We start from the raw sequence: 20,892 nt of genomic DNA, 5'->3' as shown, positions 1-20,892 counted from the left end.
TCTGTACAAAGTGTACTTGAATTTCACCTGCCACATGTAGAGTGAAATAATCAAATAAACTGCCTTGCTTACCTTTATCCATGTCTTTTTCACAAATGAAATTGTTAACATCTTCACAGTAGAAGTCATTCCAGAACCCAGCGTAGATTAACCCAGCACAATCTTCTCCTGGCCCGTGCCCATGACTCCAGTTATCAGGTTGCCCGGTTTTCCAGTTTCTTTCAACAAAAAAGCAATAGATATTATTGCATAACACGGCACACATGACAGTTTTTCAACCACAAAAAATTAACAAAAACATCATGAGATCTGTTCTGAAAGGGAAATACACGTTGAGACAAACATGACTCTTGCTGAAAATGGAAAACAGATGTATAACAAAGAAGGGAATCTATTCGGCCTCAGGCTGCCAAGACTCCAAGACCTAAAATTAGACCGATGAACTTTATTTTAGTTTCTGAATGTACATGCACATACAGCGGGAGCGCTCCATGTGCATCATTCTGAACCTGCACAGTGTGCACGCTTCATTCCTGCCAGCAGACGGTACTGCAAGGAGCCGGCAGCTCACACTGCTGGAAAGGATGGCAGTGTGGTGACTTGGTCAGTGACTTCACCGAGATGGACCTCTTGGGAGGCACAGCAAGGGTTTATCTATTTTACAGATCAGTGTTTCAACAGAAGGTGAAATTTTGGGCTTATAAAGAATGTACAAAGTATATATCTACATATATTTTGAGATCAGTAGTCTTAGTGGTGACAGTTAACGCAGTAAGTGGAGGGCTTGCAGCAAGTGTTTCCTCATCCTGTTTTTGTTTAACAAGTGAGAAACACTTCCAGCCTTGAGGCTTAAAAGCTCAGTTTTCCTGAAGGAACAGGTTGTTGACCAGAGCTTGTGACTGCTGGCTGATATGAGCCACAGTCAGATAGAAAATATGCCTGTCTGACACGGAGCATCTGAGCAGGCACCTGGGAGGACACATGGTTCTCTGGGTAATGAAATACTTCAAAAATAAGAAACTGACAGCTCTGAGGTTATTACAGGGCACCTAAACCCATGGTGTGGTGGAAATCTATTGAAAGCAGTGGCTGGAGCAGGACTCGGGCACAGTGCTGCCATAAAGAGGAAGAAAAATGAAAGCAGGGAAGGAGAAAAAGGGAAAAATATTATGGCTCATTTGAAATGCATCTGATTTTTTTCCATGTTTTCCATTAAAATGAGCACCAATGAGATCACAGCTGATTATTTTGTAACAAGTGACTGACTGAGACTTTTTCTGGAGCACAGCATGCTCAGCTCTGTAAACTCTTCAGTATTAAAAATTTGGGTGGTTGAAATCTGCTCCATTTAGGACAAATTAGGTGTAGCCCTACAATTCCTGGAGAGCTGCCAATTCAGTTCTTGGCTGGCCAAAGCTTGGACACCCTTGTTTCAAGCATTTTCCTTATGTTTAATGCTTTCCACTTGGATTTGGACTTCATCTAAAGACTGGCCATTTTTTTATCAGAAAGAACCCTCTATTTATAGCCACTTGTAATGCAAATAAGGAAAATTCAAACCAAGACAGAAAAACTGTCCGTGCTTTCCATCTCAACTTTGTAATAAAAGTCAGGAGGAAATGTTTTGGCAAGGAATGCTTTGCTGTGTAGTTACGTGATTCTTTCATTCAATGTTCAGCTTTCCTTCTGGCAAGGAAATAAAGCTGTGTGCACAGAGAAGGGAGAGGAGGAAAAAAAGTTCAACAGCAACCTCAGTAAAGAATTATTTCATTGGCATCTACAAACCTCTGGATCCATGGGATAATTTCTAGATGCTGTTTATAGAAGTGTTGGCAAGAATGGTAGAATCTGCTGAAAATAAATGCTATTGTTTTTATTTACATACGTGTAAAGTGGTAAGGATCCATCCAGCCATCTCCATTCATTTTCCTTCTCTGAATCTGTAAGTCCAATCCAGAAGCTGCCTTTCCCCGAAATCTGCCTCTTTATCCATTGCTGTGGAAGAAAGATCTTAGTCCATAACAAGAAAACACAGTCTTTGGAGCTATTAAGCTCTGAATTAATGCTCTATTCATGTCTTCAAGAACATCTTTGCTATCAGAATAGGAATGCCTGGAGAAACTTTTTAAAGCTGAAGACAGGTTTCACGAGTTTGCCTTGCGACACCCTGCCTAGAATGCATAGTACTAACTGCAGGTTAGGCAGAGAGAGCTAGTCATCAAAGTAAGGTGGACATAAAGTCACAGCTAACATCTTTTAGATACAAATGGGAAAAAAAAACCCCACACCAAAAAACCACCAACAGATAGGAAGCACTTGCATCTTGATGTTCCCACTGCCACATAGCCACTGAGTAATTATGTTGAACAGTACTAAAAGTACAGCTAGATTTATAGTTATATTAAAAATATCTGTGGGTCACAGTAGTCTTAGGTTGCATATATTAAAACAAATTTAAAAATAAATTATTTTCAACACTGCAAAAAAGTCCACATTTTGGATTATATGCAAAGCATACTGGATTGTGTCTTCAGAGGTTCAAAACTCCTCCAATTCTGACCATTCTTCCTGTGCTCTGTGACCACACCTTCAAGGCGAGATGCTTCTCACAAGGAATAACTGCTGAGCAGAAGAAGGTGGACAGAATGCTAACTGGAGTAAATCAACCACTGTGTGTACTTTCACTATATGAATTCATGATGCTCGCAGCTTCCCACTTGCCTTGTGGCTTCCACAAGTTAAATAAGCTCAGACTCCCTCCTTGAAAAACAGAAAGAAAAGCTAGTTACCTGTTCTTCTTTGTTGTTTATGATAACCAAGCGTGATGCCTTCTCTTCACAGAATAGCTTTGCCTCTTCAAAGATTTCTCTTTCAATTGAAAAGTAGTAGCATTTTTCTGTATAGTTCTTCCAATGAGGAGAACAACCTATGATGTGAATTTTTTTGCATGAAACCAACTACTCATAAATCAATGAGCCAACAGTAGCTTTCTGCATAGGGCCAATAGTCAGTGGAGTATCCCTCGCCTATCTACAATGCACTGCCATTTAACATATTTAGATACATTTTAAGAATTTATTTACAAAAATCCTGACTGTGAAATCAAGGTTAAACTTTGAGGCCAAGGGGACAATTTATTCCTCAGACAACTTAGGATTTTTCTGTAGCTGTAAACAATAAATGGAATTAGTTTCAGATCCTGAGTAGGAAGACCGAGAGGTATAGCTTCACTTGACAGGGATCTTTATTATGAATCTCAGAGACTGAGATGTAGCAGAGGTTATGTGAACCAGTAACTCTGGTGAACACCCTTCACTAGGTATATTTGTATCTCAGCAAAAGATGCACACGTTTTGATAGCTTACCGTTAGCTTCAGGCACCGATGTAGGTTCGCTCTGTAGTGCCATTGGCATCCCTGGACCTGGTGGCCCTGGTGGGCCAGGTGGGCCCTTTGGACCAGGCAGTCCAGGGACTCCAGGTAGCCCAGGTAGTCCTCGAGGTCCTGGTACGCCTGGCTCTCCCACAGTTCCTTGCAGGCCTTGAAATCCTGGTGGGCCTTGTGGGCCTTGTGGTCCATCTTTGCCTTGTGGCCCTGGTGGGCCTGGGTCTCCACTTGGTCCAGGAAGACCTGTTTTGCCAGGAGAACCTCTCTGACCTTTGGAGCCTGGTGATCCTCTTGAGCCTTTCCCTCCTTTTTCTCCTGGTGGCCCAGTTGGCCCAGGTGGGCCCTTTTCACCTGCAGGTCCTGGTGGTCCAGGCTCTCCTTTCTCTCCTTTTTGTCCTTTTAGGCCAGCAGGGCCAAGAGGACCTTGAGGACCTCTGTCACCTTTAGGTCCCCTTGGACCAGGAGGGCCTGAAACAATGTAAGCATTCAAAGTAGGAATACAGACAGAAAACAAACAAAAAGCCCACCTGGGGTCCTTCTTTAAATATAGCTCAGACCAGTGACACTGGATATGCAGCACTGTGAAAACCAGGCTAACAGCTACTTGCAGTTGTGCTTGTAAAAGTAGGTCTGCTTCTCAGGCTCTACACATCATTTCTCTTTTCTGAGCGTCCATGAAATATAAAATTCAGCAGAAAATCATCTGATGCACCTTGTCCTATGAACTGGACAGTACTATGATGCCACAGGTGACCAGTCGAGGTGCCCAACAAGACATGCTCTGTGCTGGATACGCATGCAGTACTGCACGTTGATGTGCCCATTCTCCCATTCTGCTACACTTCCTTTTCTTTCCAGCAACATCTCTCCTCTCTTAGTCTACTGGACTGCTCTTCCTGCAATGCTGTTTCTTATTCTGTCAATAATGGGTTGTCAAAGAGACAAAAAAGATGGACAATGTGCAATAGGCCAACAATGGGAAAGGCCAGTTACATTCACTAGCTAGTAGGTTATAACAGGAAACAGAACAATACACATGATAGGAAATAGTAATGCTGAGGCAGTTTTCCATACATAAACAGCAAAATAATTTTGGATTCAAAGTATTTGATCATGGGTGATCAAATATTTTGCCTACATATATTTTTTTCAACATCATTTAAACTCCTTCAGACATAAATTACTTAGCTAGAGTGATTTAGGTCTGTGTGAAATAAAAAAGCTTAAGGTTACTGACTTGTAATCTTGGCTCTAATTCAGACTTAGTCTATTTGGAACATTTAAGTTTTACTTGTGATTAGAGTTTTAGGCCCTGGCTGGTTCCCATCAGGTTGGCAATATGAGCGTTCTTTTCATGTGACTGGGAGAAGCCTCCTAAACTTGATGCTATTTATTCCTGGAGAAAATAAAATATTCCAGGATTAAAAACTAAGCAAAAGTAGGATGTATTCTGGCGGACTAGCAACTGGCTTAAAGTAAAATAGTAACTTGTTTTTCAGTTAGGGTGGACCTTTCTGGGAATAGTCCAACATATATTTTTTAGCCATTTCCTCCTTAGCAGGGATTGGTTTCTTGAGGTTCCACACCTTCACTAACTTATTTTAGAAACTAAATCAAAAGCAGATCCAGGCAGTCACTCAGGATAAAATCTGCTAAGTCAGAACCTTCTTTCATAACATCCCCATTCTAGGTATGTAAAGAAGACATAAGAAAATTAATAAGGAAAATTCAAGCTACATTTACATTTCCAAAGTTTAGGATTATATAATGGAAAACCCCAGAACTGTGTACCAGCATGCACTAACTCACACAGAAATAAAGTATGGCAAATAGGAATTCATCACAATTCATTACGGGCTTTACTAGAGAATCTACATACCTTGTAGGATAGTGAAGTTCTTGATGAGCTGGCCATGTTTGGAATCTACCAGCTTCATTTCTTCCATGATTACTGACAAATTGGCAACTTCAACATCTAACCTTGACCTCATCAAATCCTGTTGCATCTTGAGTGATGCAGAGTCTAAACGAATATTGGCTAGTGTGCTGTTCATAAAAATCAGCTCATCTGAATGTTTACTTAAGGTGTCTGTACAAGTTGTCCTGACCTCATTGAGATTGCTAGTCAATGTTCGTAGATGATGAGCAGTGTAGCTGATGTTGCTAATTATATTGACTATATCAGTCTCAAAGACCTGGAACCTTTCTTCTAGCTGGTTGAATTTGGCAGAAGTTCTGTTTTCGTATTCTTTATGCTGTTCCTGGAGATCCTTCAGATTTTGTTCGTTGGCTTGGGCAATTGTGGTGATATTCTCCATTTGCCCACTGAAGGAACTGAGCTGATTGTTCATGTCTTCAAGTGTATCATTATTAGCTTTTGCCAAAGCTGAGTTGTTGGCAGCCAAAGTCTGTAAATTTTGTACTTTTTCCTTAAGCCAATCAGTGTCCTTCCGGGCTTGAAGGACAACCTGCTGCAGGTTTTGAAAGTCATTCTTGATTCTTAGAATAGCCAAACTTGTATCTTCCATAGACTTCTGAAGGACACTGATAAGATTTCTTTGCTGTATTTGTGTCAAGTTTAAGTTGTTAAGGTTCATGATGACCACGTTATGAGAATGCACTTGGTTTTGCAAATTTGTTTGGATATTACTTGTGTCTTGTTGAAGATTGTTTATATAGCCAGTATATGCCTGAAGAGTCTTATTGACACTGATGATCATGAAAGAGTTACTATCTAAGGCACTTCTCATTTGGCTCTGTCTATCATCTAGTACATTTCCAGATTCTTGGAGCTTCTCCAGTGTATCTTTGTTTCTGGTAGTTTTCTCTGCAATGTCATGAAGCTGCTGACGAAGAGCCAGAATGTCAGATCTGAAGCTAGACAGTTCAGTGTTAGTATTCAAGGCTTTTTGTCCAGCTTGGTCATCTGTTGTACCGACAAAAATATTAATGGAAGAGTTTAACATGAGGTTTTTTAAAACACACCATAAAAAATTACAGTATATTTTAAGTACAGTATGGCTGTCAAAATGTTTTGTCAATAGAATTTCTTCAATATATTTTCCAGACGAGAAATCACTAAGTAAAATTTTGTTCGCAGACAGAGTAGAAATCTGAAAGATGAAGACTTTATATCTTGCTAAGGAGAACAAAATGGTGATTCTGTTGTCATATATAGGAAAACCTACCATTAGAAACTATGATAAATATACACTGTCAAGTAGTGCTTCTATTTTGAATGAAAACTGAATGGTAAAAAGTATTCAAAATACTGAAAAGGTAACAGAAAGTTTATGCTTTGAAGCTACAGCTGGCTTTTGCTGAAAGCTCAGAAGTAGATTCTAGCAGTTCATATTTTCTTCCTCCTGTTTCTGGCAGGTAGAAGATCTTCATTGTGATTTAGTACAAACAGTTCTGTGCTTTTAAATCTTGGTTCTAGTTTTAAAATGGTTAAAATACCTATTTTAAAACAATCTGGGTAAAGAGAAAAGCTTTGCCATCAGGCTATTCTAGACATGACAGGATATAATTCTTTTTTTCTCTTGAACATACCACTGTTGCTTCTAATGACATTTCTTTTGCTGTTATTGTTTCCTCATGTTCTGAGTTCCAGGAAAGCAAAACCATAACCATCAAGGAACATCTCAGCTTTTGCTTGCACTGCTCTACAGTATACTTCTGAGACCTTGTTTGAATGTAGTTAAGCTTTTGAGGCTGCACAGTTCATCATCCAGGACAAAGAAACTGAAGAAGTAAGCAGTCAACACTCACTTTGAGGGAAGATTCCCTTTCTTGACCTCAATCGCTTCCCTGTGCTATACACAGTCCATATGTTTTTGTCCCATCAAAGTATAACTATGTTTGTGAATTATGCAGCCTGAAGTCCATCACTTCAGATGACTCAAAGAGAGGGTAGGATGGTTTTCATAAGCTATACTGAATATGGCTCTGTAGGGAGCTTTCTTCTGATGTGTTTGAATGAGTCATGATGGCAATCAGCAAGGGTGATTTGAGAAAGAAACTTCAGCCCGAAGTGTTTATGGAACATTCCGTAGATGGACACCGTCCTGAGCACAGTTCCTCTCCCCAGCATTTCTCTCACTTCAGGACCTTCTCAGCTGTCTGTATGTTTACCTCTCAGCTATAGCTCAAATTATATTGTGTTCCTCACAGAGTTCTGACAACTTTCAAGTTCAAAAAAGCTAATCCCTGAAGGCCTGTCTTTCACTTACCACATGCTGGTATCCCTCTAACCCTACAACAATTCTCTTACCTTTACTCCTCTCACACACACTGCCCTGTAACTTTTTAACTTCCTCCATGGCAAGTCCATTTAAATGGGAACTGATGGTCTGAGCATCCCATTGGCCATCCACCCAGTAGTGTGTAAAAATATGTGGGCATGAACCAAATCAAAGGTGCTCCAAGCTGTGATCAATTTAATCAGCAGAGTAACATGAAAGATTGCATGTGCTTTAAGGTGTAGCATTTATGCCTACATATGTATCAGCATAAGCACTTGCCACTGAATTATCCCATGTTGTTGAACTAAATGCAGTGTGCAAATACTTCAGAATACAGCTTGTTTTTTTTAGTGGAAAAAAGCTGTAAACATTTATGATCAAACTGCAAGCTAGTCCCTTTCCAAAGAAATACAAATCTCAATGCATCGTTTGTGAAGTGAAACAAAATATATTTTAAGAAGCACATGCACGTATGCACATTTTTATACTTAAATAAAAACTAATTGCATAAACTCTAAATCTATGTATCTATAAGCTGATAATAAACAGTTTTACTGCCTTTCCAGACAAGGACGAAAGGTAGAAATGTAAACAGAGTGAGTTGGGAATCCTTACCTGTGATTTTTTTTTCTATTTTCTTGATAATTGAGAACTGTGACAACACTTGGGAGACCTGAACTCATAATAACCTTGTGTTTTATATTCTCTGAGATGATTAAGAAACATTCTATGGAAGTTATCAACTTGCCTCAGACATGACAGTCCTGAACTGCTGATAATCTTTGCATCCCTTATAATGGCCATCGGTTTTGAACATTAAGTTACTACAATGGCATCAAGATGGTTAGGTGACAGATATTTATTATATTTATTTTATGTAGAATCTCTTGTTTTGTGGAAGAGCTTCTGCTATATTTTACATCTGTAACTCAGAGTAAGACTCCTGAGGACAACTTTTAAGTGCTCATTTAAGTATAAATAATTTCAGAGTGACTGTAGCAGGAACCGTAAATATTAAAGTATGCTTAAAATGCTGTCCCAGGTAGAGACAGCCTTAACAAGTGTTTTCCCAAGTACTCGAGAAATTGAAATAGAAGTGCTGTATCTTGTCAGAGACAGACAGTTTTCAGACAAATTTCTGGCCACTATCTTCCAGGAGAACACCGAAAAGTCATAATAAAAAGGGGCTTTGCTTGCATGCAGATTACCTAATTTCTTCAGATCACTCTCCACCTCTGTGAGCTTTTCTGTATATCTTCTATGGGATGTTTCCAGGCCACCTGTCACATTATCCATTTTTTCTACAACTAGGGAAAAGAAAACAGTATGTTATAGAAAGAAGAAAAAGTGAAATTATGAAGTCTAGTAAACTACAAAACAAACCAAAAGAACACTACTAGCATCAAACTTGACAAAAAGCATTAAATCTGCCTTGCTTGCCACTACACTCTCCTGTTGTACTGCGAAACGATGGCAGGATGAACTCCCATCTGCTGGTGGTGCCCAGCACACTTCCAGTTCTTCACTCTGCCAACAGTTCCCACACATTTCTTTACTCAGAAGCAACCTCCCTTATGAATAAAGAAATCCCTCTTTGTGAGTTTTCCTCATGAACCAAGTCCTTGTCTTTTCACAGTACTTCCATGCTACAAGTGCAGTGCTTTGTGGTAGACTGTTGCTAAAAGCTCATACGGCTCATACATGTGAGAGAAGACTTCCTTTTATTTTGCCATGATCCACTGAGCCATTTGTCCTTGAAGAGACCTTTTTTTTTCTTCTCTTTTTTTCCCCTTAGCCTTTTAATCATTAAAAAAATGTCTCCTGGCTAGCAAGCTCTGGTCTGACACAGCAGTTTGAAGATGCACATATTAAACACTTCAGAAATCAACATTTCTGAAATCAACATTTAAATGTGTTAATAAGGGTAGAGATCACTCAAAACATTCTCAAAATTATTCTGACTTGTTAAGATTGAAATGGCAGCCAGTCAGCAAGTGCAGCTTTATGGCTTCCTCTGATGTACTTTTTATTTGGTAATGTCTGAGTCATTTTCTTGTCACTGAGACAATTTGGTGATTTGATTGAGTTGGCATGGAAATGGAAAAAGCAACAAATAAAGAGCCTGGAGTGGCTTCTAGTGACAGAAGTCTGTACTTGATGAAACAACCAGGGAAATGTTTGCAAGGTGAGGAACTGTCTTCAGCTTCCATGGCAAATCTACTTGAACACCCTTGGCATTCAAACCGCAACCAGGGGCAGAAATTTCTTCTCCTCACCTGATTATTTGGTCCTCAGGTTGCACTGGGAGCAGAATAGATCTGCATGAACTCTGGGAGAGGCTTCAAGAGGCATTCTGCCAGTCTCCTATTCAGACAGAAGAAATAATGTGTTTCCCATCCCTTTAGAAAGGAAACCCAACTCTCTAGGCCTTTGCTGGGTTGAAGATACCAACCAACTCTTTCTGTCTGTGAGATAATCTGCAGCCACAAAGTAGCCTCATAGAAGTCATTGCTATGTAAAGAATTGTCTTTTTACTAGGAGTGGAAATTTAGGGGATATTTTGCTATTTTGAGCAATCACAACCAGACCTTTGAAATGCAGTCCACCAGGTGCTCCTTCTTCAGTAACTTTTGCTCTTGTTTTTCTGTCTGTGGGTGCCACAGATACACAGAAAGGTTTTAATGCTTTCCAAAAATCCAGCTGATAAACAACAGACCAAAATTATCTCTGATGTGACTACACTGAGGCGAGTGGAGTTGCAACAGCAGAATTCTCAAGATTTACAAAGTGACTGGACACCCTTGTGTGAATCATCTTCCTGCTCCCTTCTAACTGCTAACAGTGCAATAAAAAAGAGGCTCTAATGAGTGTGTAAAGATAGAGTCAGAGTACAGATTTCAGTATTTGGGATGATGGCAGCTGGCTTGCTAAAAGCCAGGCTACAATAATGACCCCAGCTACAAGAATGGATTTGTTCTTTCAGGGGGACCATTACTCAATACTGCTTGCTTTAGAAAGGATTTTCTACCCAAGTATAACACTAATATTCACTGGTTCTTCTGCCTGCTAACGGTACCTGTCAAAATGTTGTACACCATTTTTTCCCAAATGAAGCCAAGCTGATCCTCAGTTAGTTCTCACTGATTGTCTTCCAGGATGGAGCCCAGACCAGCCCAGGTCCTTCTATAACTTCTCATACTCTACTGATGCATGTATACATCTATGCATCACACACAGTGAGCATGGGGACCATACTTGGTATTTCTTTCTGGCCAGCTCTAGGCAGTTCCTTGTTCATTCCACGACGCTCTGCTTTGTTTACGAATAATCACCATGAAGGACATGCCTCACTCCGGGCCCTTAGAAAGTACCCAGCAAAAGCATCTGGATTTAAAAAGCAGGCCCACTCCAAGTGTTTTTGCTGAACCTTTGCCTAGCAATGTCACATCATCTATGTTAACACAAATTCTGCATAATATTCACCTGCTTGCTCCAGTTATGCAGTACACTTGGAGTTGGAAAATGAATATATATTAACAATAATGAAAGGAAAACATAGCTTATTCCTTTTGCAGTTTGAGTGAATGACAGTCTGTATTTCAGATCTAAAGTTTGTAAACCTCAGGCTTTATGCTGCTCTGTAACAGCAAGAATGTTGAGTGAATGAAATCTAATACTGGAAACCAATATTACAGTATTCCCCTGAAGAGTTTAAAGCAATTGAAAATAATAGAATAGTATCAATATGTAGTAGCCTGTACTGGCAGCTGCTGAGATTGGATGGAATTGCAGATACAACAACATATGGTATTTTCATTACCATAAACTCCAAAAAAAAAAACCAAAACAAAAAAAAAAGCCCATACTAAAAAGACTGAAGGAGGTCTGTAGCTATGAATATTCATGTAGAACACTCCAAACATTTTTTGAAGCAGCAGTTTAATCAGAGGCTTTACTGGTATTATCGACAACTGGCTGTAGTATGCAGGGAAGACCATGCCTGTGCTGTGTCTGAAGGATGGCAAATCACAGAATCACAGAATTGTAAGGACTGGAAGGGACCTCTGTAGATCATGCAGTCCAACCCTCTGCTAAAGAAGGTTCCCTACAGCAGGTTGCACAGGAAGGCATCCAGGCAGGTTTTGAATACCTCTAGAGAAGGAGACTCCACAACCTCTCTGGGCAGCCTGTATCCAGTGCTCTGTCACCTCAAAGAAAGCTTTTCCTCATGTTCGTATGGAACTTCCTGTGTTCCAGTTTGTGCCCATTGCCCCTTGTTCTGTTGCTGGGCACCAGGAAAGAGCCTGGCCCCATCTATGTGAGTCCCACCCATTAGATACTTATAAGCAGTGATAAGATCTTCTCTCAGTCTTCTTTTCCCCAGGCTGAACAGCCCCAGGTCTCTCAGCCTTTCCCTATATGGGAGATGGTCCAGGCCCCTCATCATCTTTGGAGCCCTCCACTGGGCTCCCTCCAGTAGATCCCTGTCTTTCTTGAACTGAGGAGTCCAGAACTGGACACAGTGCTCCAGATGTGGCCTCAGCAGGGCAGAGCAAAGGAGGAGGATCACCTCCATCGATCTGCTGACCACGTTCTTGTCAGTGCGCCCCAGGACACCATTGGCCTTCTTGGTCACAAGGGCACACTGCCGGCTCATGGTCAACTTGTTGCCCATCAGCACACCCAAGACCTCCACTGCAGAGTTCCTTTCCAGCAGGTCAGCCACCACCCTGTGCTGATGCATGTGGTTATTCCTCCTCAGGTGTAGGATTCTGCACTTGCCCTAGATGAACCTCATAAGGTTCTTCTCCGCCCAACTCTCTAGTCTCTCCAGGTCTTGCTGAATGGCAGCACAGACTTCTGGTGTGGCAGCCACTCTTCCCGGCTTCGTATCATCATAAAACTTGCTGAGTGTGGTCACTCCTAAGAGGTCTTCCAGTCCCCAGCAGCTTGTCTCCTACACAAAGTAGCAGCATTTAGTTCTGTGGTGCAGCCCTGGACCAGGAGGGGCTGACATGATACTTAGCAAGAAGATGCTGGTTTAGGGAGGCTGGAAAGAGCATGCTGCTTTCAAATACACAAGGTAGTGGTTTTGTCCATATGATACTAAACTGCTGATGTCTTACTCAGATAAACTGATGTCAACTGCAGAATTAGTTTTATCAGGCAAAACATTTCCTTGATTTTTGCTCTGAATCCCCTCACAGGAATATTTGCTCTGTTTCCCTTCACAGCAGTGTGAAGTGTGGAGAAAGGCAGAAAGGCCAAGGCTAAAGAGGCAGACTGACCCTGATGTTCCCTATGAAGGTCATTCTGCTGCTTCCAACAGACTCCCGCTCTCAAAAAATGCAAAGTCTGTCTGTGCCCTGAGCTTGCTTTCAGACAGGTTCATCTTAACTCTCAGCTTGGCGAGATATCTCTGCATTGTGATCTTAAATTTCTGACAAGGTCACTGTGAAAAATTTAGTAAAGGTCCTTCAAAAGAAGGCAAATGGTCAAGTGGTTGTTGACCAGAACAGTGAGGAGTGTCTGTACATGACCTACTCTCTGTTTCAGCCTCAGTCAAGAAGCAGGGAGAAAATGTGCCTTCTCACCATGGTGTGTTGGTCTTGGGTAACGGCAGGGAAAAGCTGGGAGACGGGAAAAGCAAGCAGATGAAAGTCATGGTGGTCATTATTCAAGAATATATAAAACAAGGACTGATCAGCAACTGAGAACTATCAGAAGTTCAAACTGAGAGCATGAGCTTCCCTTAACGGAGAGCTGCAGAATGATCATTCCCCTTATACAGGCTAATTTGGCACTGCCCAGTGCCAGAAATTCTATAGCTTTGTATTTTTGCATTTTATTTAAGAAAGCATGTTTTAAAATCACAATTTGCTTTATTAATGTTTTTAAACAACCATTTCATATTTATTCCAAAAGCAAACTAGTAGTAAACTCAGCTTGTTATTCCTTCACGACCTGGATATTTAATTCATGTTTTGGTTTCAGGTTTCTCCGACCTACTTTGTAATTTTTACCACCAATTTAGAGGTTTGTTCTGTGTTGACTTTGCCTCCCATTGAGTTGTTTTTTTGCCTGCCATATTTAATTCACTGATTAGTAGTTTTAACGTTTTAAATCACAAAGGATATCTAAATACTAGGTAGGAAATGAAAGTTTTAAAAGTAGTTTTGGGCTTTATAAACATAAGCGTGGGAGGCAAATTTAATGGAAACTTAGCTAAGAGACTGAAAGAATCCCTGATGCCAGCAGAATTCCTTCTTTCAGTGTAATATTGCAATAAAAAAGACAAGCCAAACTCTGATGCAGAGGGGAGAGTTCAAGAGCTTTATAAAATTTTATTTTAAATTTTGTTTTTCCTTTAAGGCCTAATTCCTTCTCCACTAAGAAAAATATTGCAGCAATTCCTTTGAATATGTACCATCAGCTGGGGGTATGTTCAATTGCAAATTTTCCCAGCAAATTAGCTCTTTAGGCACTGAGGAGGCAAAGCTCTTAAACCGCAGGGTACGAAGGGTGAAATTACTACTTGGCATATGACCACTTACTGCGTGGAGTTACCGAGAAGATACCTTGGACCAAAAAGGACTTTTCTCCAATGTGTATCTCTTTCGCTTGGAATTCAGGTGAAGCCATCACCAAGATGTCTTAAGGTCAGTGAAGATGCGCATTTTTTCCCAATTTCTGTGGGCAAGGAAATTCTTTTGCCCCTACCCTGGATAAATATGGATGTGACAGAAAGGCTAGTCCCTCCTCAGGCAGCAGTGACTGGTCAGCGCAAGTACAGGTTTAGAACTGAGTATAGGAAAGAAGGGGCCTCAAGATGGGAGTGAAGCTTGGGGAAGAGACTGTGCTGGAGGCCCATAGAGAATGAAGCTGGAAAACTGTGGACTGAAATGAGGAAGAGAAACTCCCAAAAAGATATTTTGGACAGTTTCCTTATTGCTATTGCTTCCTGCACATATACAAGCAAATGTTTGCCAAAGCAAGATACAGAGCAGTGGTCCCTCCAACTTGATGTGCTCTTTCTGATGCTAAGTGAGGTCTGATTCTTCTGGTAAGCCCCAGAACTGACAACCATGTAATAAAAAGCTCTTGAGGAAAATTCTACTAAATCTCAGGCATTAAGAGTCTGGGTTGTAGCCCGGAAAGATCACATCCTTACTCATCATAAGCAGACATCTGCAGATTTATACCTGCAAAAGGCCTAAGTTTGTCCTCCCCTAGTCAGTATAACCAAACATCTTTGTAGATCAAGAATCCTGCAAAGTCTTTTTTTCTCCACATCTTACTTTCAGAAACCACTTACACATTCTTCAGGAGAACATCTGAGTAAGTATGTATGTACGGCTTTTTTTTTTCACAGTTGTTTTTAATTTACGATATTCTGCCTGCTTTATAGTGAAAAAAGAGTATCTCTATTCTGATAGAATACCCTTCCCATTCTCTCTTCTCCCTTGTTAAATTTTCCATCTAAAGCAAGCAGTTTTAATTTTCTTCCTACTTAAAACTCTAGTGAATCCTCTCAAGTAAGTATTTATCCCTTTCTATTTCTACAATTTCCTTTTTTTTTCAGTGGCAAAGGACCAGAGATGATGTCAGTTCTGCTACTAGCACAGCTGTTGGTGGCACAGGATGCACTGCATGCTAATCACATGAAGATTTACTCAGCTTCTTGGAGGGTTTATGAAGCTACAACTGAAAGCTGTGCTCAAATAGATATTTTAAAGCTTGGCTGTTTTTCTCCACAAGATGCTGCAGTGTTCTACTATAATGCTCAGAATAACATTATTCATTTTCATTATCTTACTAGAACCTCACATCCCATTTATTTCATACGTCATACATCATTCATTTATTCATAACAATACCTAAATGGCTACACTTAATTAGTATCCATTAGGTATGGGAATTTTAAGCTGTACTTTCCAATATACCCTCCTGTGGATTCACAAAAATGAAACTTCCTCCATTACTGGGTTGCCCAACTGCCAGAATATTTGAAAGCTTCTAAGCATCTTTGTTCATCAAAATAATTGTAGATAACTCAATAAACTGGCACCTCCTAGTTCAGTCTTTCTTCCATGTATTTCAAAGCAATATTGATTCCACACTTTTTTTCCTGTGATAGATATAATAATTATCTTATTAAGACTATTCCTATCTCTCCCATTAAGAAAGACATTTATTTTGGAAGGGTGTTGATATGTGAAAGGGCTCAATGAAATCATGGCTTAACATATTGCAGAGCTTTGAGTCTTCCAGTTAGTACCCTTTCACAGTGGAAAAAAATCATTTCGTTTTAACTTTTTTCTCCTTTTCAAATTTCTAATCTAATTTCAAAACTCCATAACTGCTTGGAAGTGAAACCTGAGGTTTTGTTGCTATATGTGTACCACAAACAACACTGACAAAAGTATTCATATTCAAGATGAAAACGTGATAAATTGCCTTTGTAATACACAGACATCCCCTTGGATGCTGGACTGAAAGAGGAATGTTGCACATGACACATACTTACCTTTGTATCCCAGAATGGCTACAGTAATTGTTAACAGGGCACATAAAATGTATAATAAGATGATGGAAAACTTCAGTGCCCAGTTATTTTTACACTTGGTACATTGAGTCCCCTCCTGAATACCTGCAAAAGAAGAGATGAAGAATTTTAAAACAAGGACAAAGGACACATTGCTGGTTTCATCTCCACGTTTCCTTTCCTCCATGTTCTAACAAACGAAATATTTACATAATCAGATGAGAAATGGGTGCCTCTCTGCCTGTTCTGCCAGGATAGTCTCCACTGTGCTTAAAGCATCAGCTTATTGATACAGTCCCTTTGGGGTTTTAGGCTGTGGAAGAGAAGAAGGTTCTGCTTCGCTGGAAAAATGGAGGCTTTCCTGGGAGACAGGACCATTTTCTTACTCTGCTACAAAGTCTGTGGTGAGCTTTGGAAGTCAGATATTTATCAGTATATCCTCTGTCAGGCATTATGCCACAGCAGCTCTTTCTCAGGCAACCTACAGAGGCAAGAGGCAACAGTAATTGCACCAGCAGAAAGAAAATACAGAAATAAAATAACATCATGAAAGTGTGATAGGAGGATGGAACCTGCCTTGCAAGCATTAACACAAATGCCTACTGTGTGAACACTTTCTTTCCACAATGAGAGATTTTTTAATTTTTGATTTGGAGAGCACCATTTCCAAACAGAACAAGGGCTGCAGTGCTAGTAAAGCTAGTGGCAGATACACACCAGCAGAAAAATGCTGGTGAACTTTCCCTTGTAGACACGCTTAAGACAAAGGGCCTCAATAACAGAAAACAAACCCTTATTATTTTTAATTCAAGCTTTTTTGCAGAATGTTTTGATGTCTTTGTTATGAAACCAATACTCCTCTTTTCTTGATGTGCTCCTCAGGAACAGCTTGAGAGTGTTGGAAGTGTTGACTAAGATGCAAAGAAATTCAGGAGAAAAGTGATCATGTAAAAATATGCAAACTGGGCCACTGCACTGAACCGAATGGGCTGGATTTACCCCTCCTTCCGATTTGCATTAGTAGGTCAGGATAAATGCAGCCTTCAGTGTCTGACAAAATATGCACTTCTTTGATATTTTACTGTATTTGTGTACTATTAGGGGAGTCCCACAGGAAAGCTTTAAGCTCTAATAAATTCTATGTACCAGATTACTTAACTAATCAAGACTTGCTCTGTATCTTTTTATGAGTAACTTGTATTTCCCCTGAGTCCTAGCCCACAGCTGATTTTACTTTTCCCAGCTCATGACCTTCTGTAGAGTCGTTTTTCGTTTTTATTTTATAAGAGAAAAACACAGGCCTCTTCCCCTGGGGTCACCAAGGCCTGGTGACCGATGCAGCACATTAAGTCAACTGTATTTCTCTCTCAAAGAACTGCAGTCTAGCGACTTCCTCAGGCCCATTGTACGAGAAGGAGGGATTACCAAACTGGAGCAACTCAGGAAGAGGATTTATACAAAGTTTATGGCTAGCACATATACTAGCTATGCACAAGGCAGAAATGTCTCTCTCACAGGTCAACAGGTCAACCTTCTTTCAACATTACACTGTCTTAATGTTCCCTAGACTTTTCTGCTGTGATGCCTATCGCCACATGATGCATATGATGCCATAGATTTGGGTTACTTTATGTTTAGGCATGAGATCCGTTGGGAACAACCAGTTCTTTTTTCAGGAACAGCAAGGGAAAAGAAGACAAAGATTTGCAAGTGTAAGCCCTGGAAGTGAAAGGAAAGGAGCTGGTATAGAGGTGGGCATCTGGAGAGCCTGTTTATTGGCGCTTGGACTTGGAAGACCAGTAACACCCACACCACAAAAGTGAAGAGTTCATAATCTGATAGCCAAGTTTGCTTCTGGATCCTGGTATGTAGGTTGGTTTTCTTTCTCTGGTTGACAGCTGCAAGGAGTTTACAAGTGGGGAAGTTCTGCATGCTGAAAAAGCTGAAGGAGGAAAGAGCAATTTTCTGAAGTTTTGCAGTATTTGTTTGGAGACTTGAATTATTTCACAGTGGAAGCTCGTAGTGTCTGGAGCACCATTTTGCTGCTGCTAGCTGGTATTAATGGACTCACTGAGGGCTCTGTACTGTGTGCTGAACATAAGCTTCCTCCTCAGAAGAGTTGAAAACTTAGGCTCTAGAACTCTAAGACTTTGAACATTCCACATACCAAAAAAACACGGGAAGTCTGGGGCACAAAGCATATCACTTTCACCTTCTAAGCTGTACAGATAACAGAAAGCTTGCTCCCCACTATTTTAATGTTAATGGAAGCAGGATCAAATCCATAGCTGGGAAGACTGATAGACTGCAGAGGTACAAAGCCTAGAGAAAGGCAGCAGTATAAACAAAACATTTGACAGCGACTGCACATAGAAAAGTATGACTTGATTGGAGTCTCGTATTAAGATTGCTCATTTTATGACATGAACTGCTTTCTGTCACTGTACTCCAACTTCCTGGGTTGTGCAATGAGCTGAAATGCTGCTGATATCATTGAATGTACTGCAGTCCAGCATCGTGTAACATGTATGCTCCAGTACATCACAAAGATCTTGTTTCACTTGTCTCAGTCCTCTCTATCGCTGATTCAATAAAACAGCACTTTGGCTTTAAGAACTTTTACTTTCAGCATATTTCAAACAGACGTCAGAACACCCGAACAAAAGCCAGAGCTTTCCATCCCTCAACAATCCAGCACTGCTGGTATCAATAACATAAACATAGCGTACTAACACGATCACACAGAAAAGAGCGATTGCATTAACTAATCTGGGCTGGAGCTGTGCATAGCATTGCCTCCTGGTGCTTCTTGTCTGTCAGCTTAAACCTGCATTTGACTGTCGCCAAACACCCAGCACCCTCACAGAGTGTGTCCCAGGTCCACGGCTGCAGTGAAACACCAGGGAGAGCTAACAGACTCTGTTGTTCTCCTTTCACTGGAGATGGACACAGTAAAGTCTTTCAGAATCATGAAATGTGCTCTTTATTGCAAATACATAGCCCTTAACTCTGCTAGTACCAGCTGGCTTTCTAGCTTACTAAGCATAAAAAAAATTACTAAAGACAGAGGTACTTTGAAGGAAAGATTTAGAAGACTCATTTTGATGTCTTTTTGTGCAGTTCATCAATAGAGGCTATGAGCAAAGCTAAAAGCCAGGAATACAGCCCTCTCTTTATAGGGATGAATTATAATGTAATCAGTGGTCTATAACCTCTCCAAGCTTCAACTCCTCTCTCTGGCTTCAACTTGCCCTGTTGTTCTTCCCTGCTCTCTGTTTTATGACCTGTCCCAAAGACTGTTTTGATAGAGGAGAAACATCTAGTCCATGCTCTTTATTGAAGGGTTGGTCTGAAAAACATGATAGCCAAAGTACTTCACAAGAACAGACGGGAGATGATTTCAGATGCTCACTGTGATTACACAAAACCCATCAGGTTGGCACAAAAGTATACAGGCTTACCACAAAAGCTCACAGTCAAATGCCTGGGCTTTACTTAAACAAAACTTCTACTTCCAAGAATCGATCACAGTTTTACTCACATGACTGCTTGCTTTCATGGCTCACACATAATGTTATACTCTTCCAGTTTACATCTCATCCAGCACGCCTTATAGTAAAATGTACAGAGAAAAACCCTACATGCCCATTCCATTGCTACAACATATGTAGTAAAACCTGCAAAGCTGAGAGTTCTCAGCTCCAGTCTGTTCTTCTCGGTTTGTTGTTGTTGCTCCTAGTGTAGCATGCTCCTCTCAGTGTCCTATACACATGGTTTTAATGCTGGTCTGCTCCCAGACATTTGTCACTAACTTCAAAAACCAGGGAGCCAAGGTCACTTCCGCATGATGTGCATTTCTCACCATGGATTTGATCAACGTTTAATAAAAATCAGATGGGACACGATGTGCCTCGTTTTGCTGGACACATGCTTTTTTTCCATTCCCTTTCCCGACTTATTAAAATAAGAGCTCTGGTTTTTCTATCTCCCTGTTGGGAAGACATCTGGCCAAACAGACAGCGACCCAGTACAAAGAGATCCTGCTGGCTTACTTGCTTTGGGGACTCCCTTCTCTGCAAACTAAGATGGTCACAAAAAAATATGCAAGTGAGACATCCCCCTGTTACCAGGCTTTGTAGTATTTGTTTTTATAGCATCGCATTCCAGCGGCTGAAGACTTTGTTCTCATGCAGGGGGTAGACATCTGCAGATGCCTTTTGTGCTCCAGATAAGCAGAGGTTTTGCTGGAGGAGGGGCTGCTTTTTCTTTCTTTTTTTTTTTTTCCTTTTTTTCTTTTTTTTTTTTTTTTTGTTCTGTGCTTTTTAAGGGGAGATCTTTGCTCTTTGACACAGAGCAGCTACCTTACAAAATGCCTAACTTCTCAACGATACTGCGTGTCAAGAGCATGTCTTTTAACACTTGAGGATGATATGCGCACATATTTTCTTGCTGAATAATTCTTTTAGAAGTATTTTTCTCTGTGTCCTTTTCCTGGCTCTCACTGCCGGATCTTAGGTGGCCCCACCATATTTCTACTAGCAGATCAGTTTTGACAAAGATGCAAGGTTCCTTTTGTAACCCCGATAAAAACTGTGCTGATGACTGAAGAAATGAAGTGCAGGAAACAAAAATGCGTACATTAGTTAGGAGGGGTTCTCCCCAGCATGATTCATTGTGAAGAGATAACATCCCTTGCAGTTCGGAAGGAAGACAACAA

General features: G+C 40.6%; 1 protein-coding gene across 2 annotated transcripts in view; it reads right to left on the bottom strand.

The window, feature by feature from the left end:
* The window catches only part of COLEC12 (collectin subfamily member 12), a 96,709-nt gene that overhangs the window by 2,998 nt on the left and 72,819 nt on the right, over positions 1–20,892 (bottom strand). For both annotated transcript variants that reach the window (XM_021386038.1, XM_021386040.1), the window contains 7 exons: positions 16,158–16,280; positions 8,839–8,937; positions 5,266–6,312; positions 3,366–3,854; positions 2,790–2,926; positions 1,886–1,995; positions 73–218 (listed from right to left, as the gene is read on the bottom strand). In XM_021386038.1, coding sequence (XP_021241713.1) covers positions 73–218; positions 1,886–1,995; positions 2,790–2,926; positions 3,366–3,854; positions 5,266–6,312; positions 8,839–8,937; positions 16,158–16,280 — 2,151 coding nt within the window. The remainder of the gene's footprint in view (positions 1–72; positions 219–1,885; positions 1,996–2,789; positions 2,927–3,365; positions 3,855–5,265; positions 6,313–8,838; positions 8,938–16,157; positions 16,281–20,892) is intronic.

This window comes from Numida meleagris, chromosome 2, assembly GCF_002078875.1.
Source record: "Numida meleagris isolate 19003 breed g44 Domestic line chromosome 2, NumMel1.0, whole genome shotgun sequence".
NCBI lineage: Eukaryota > Metazoa > Chordata > Aves > Galliformes > Numididae > Numida > Numida meleagris.
Note: the sequence above shows the minus strand (reverse complement) of the source record. Positions and strands in the feature narration are given on the sequence as shown.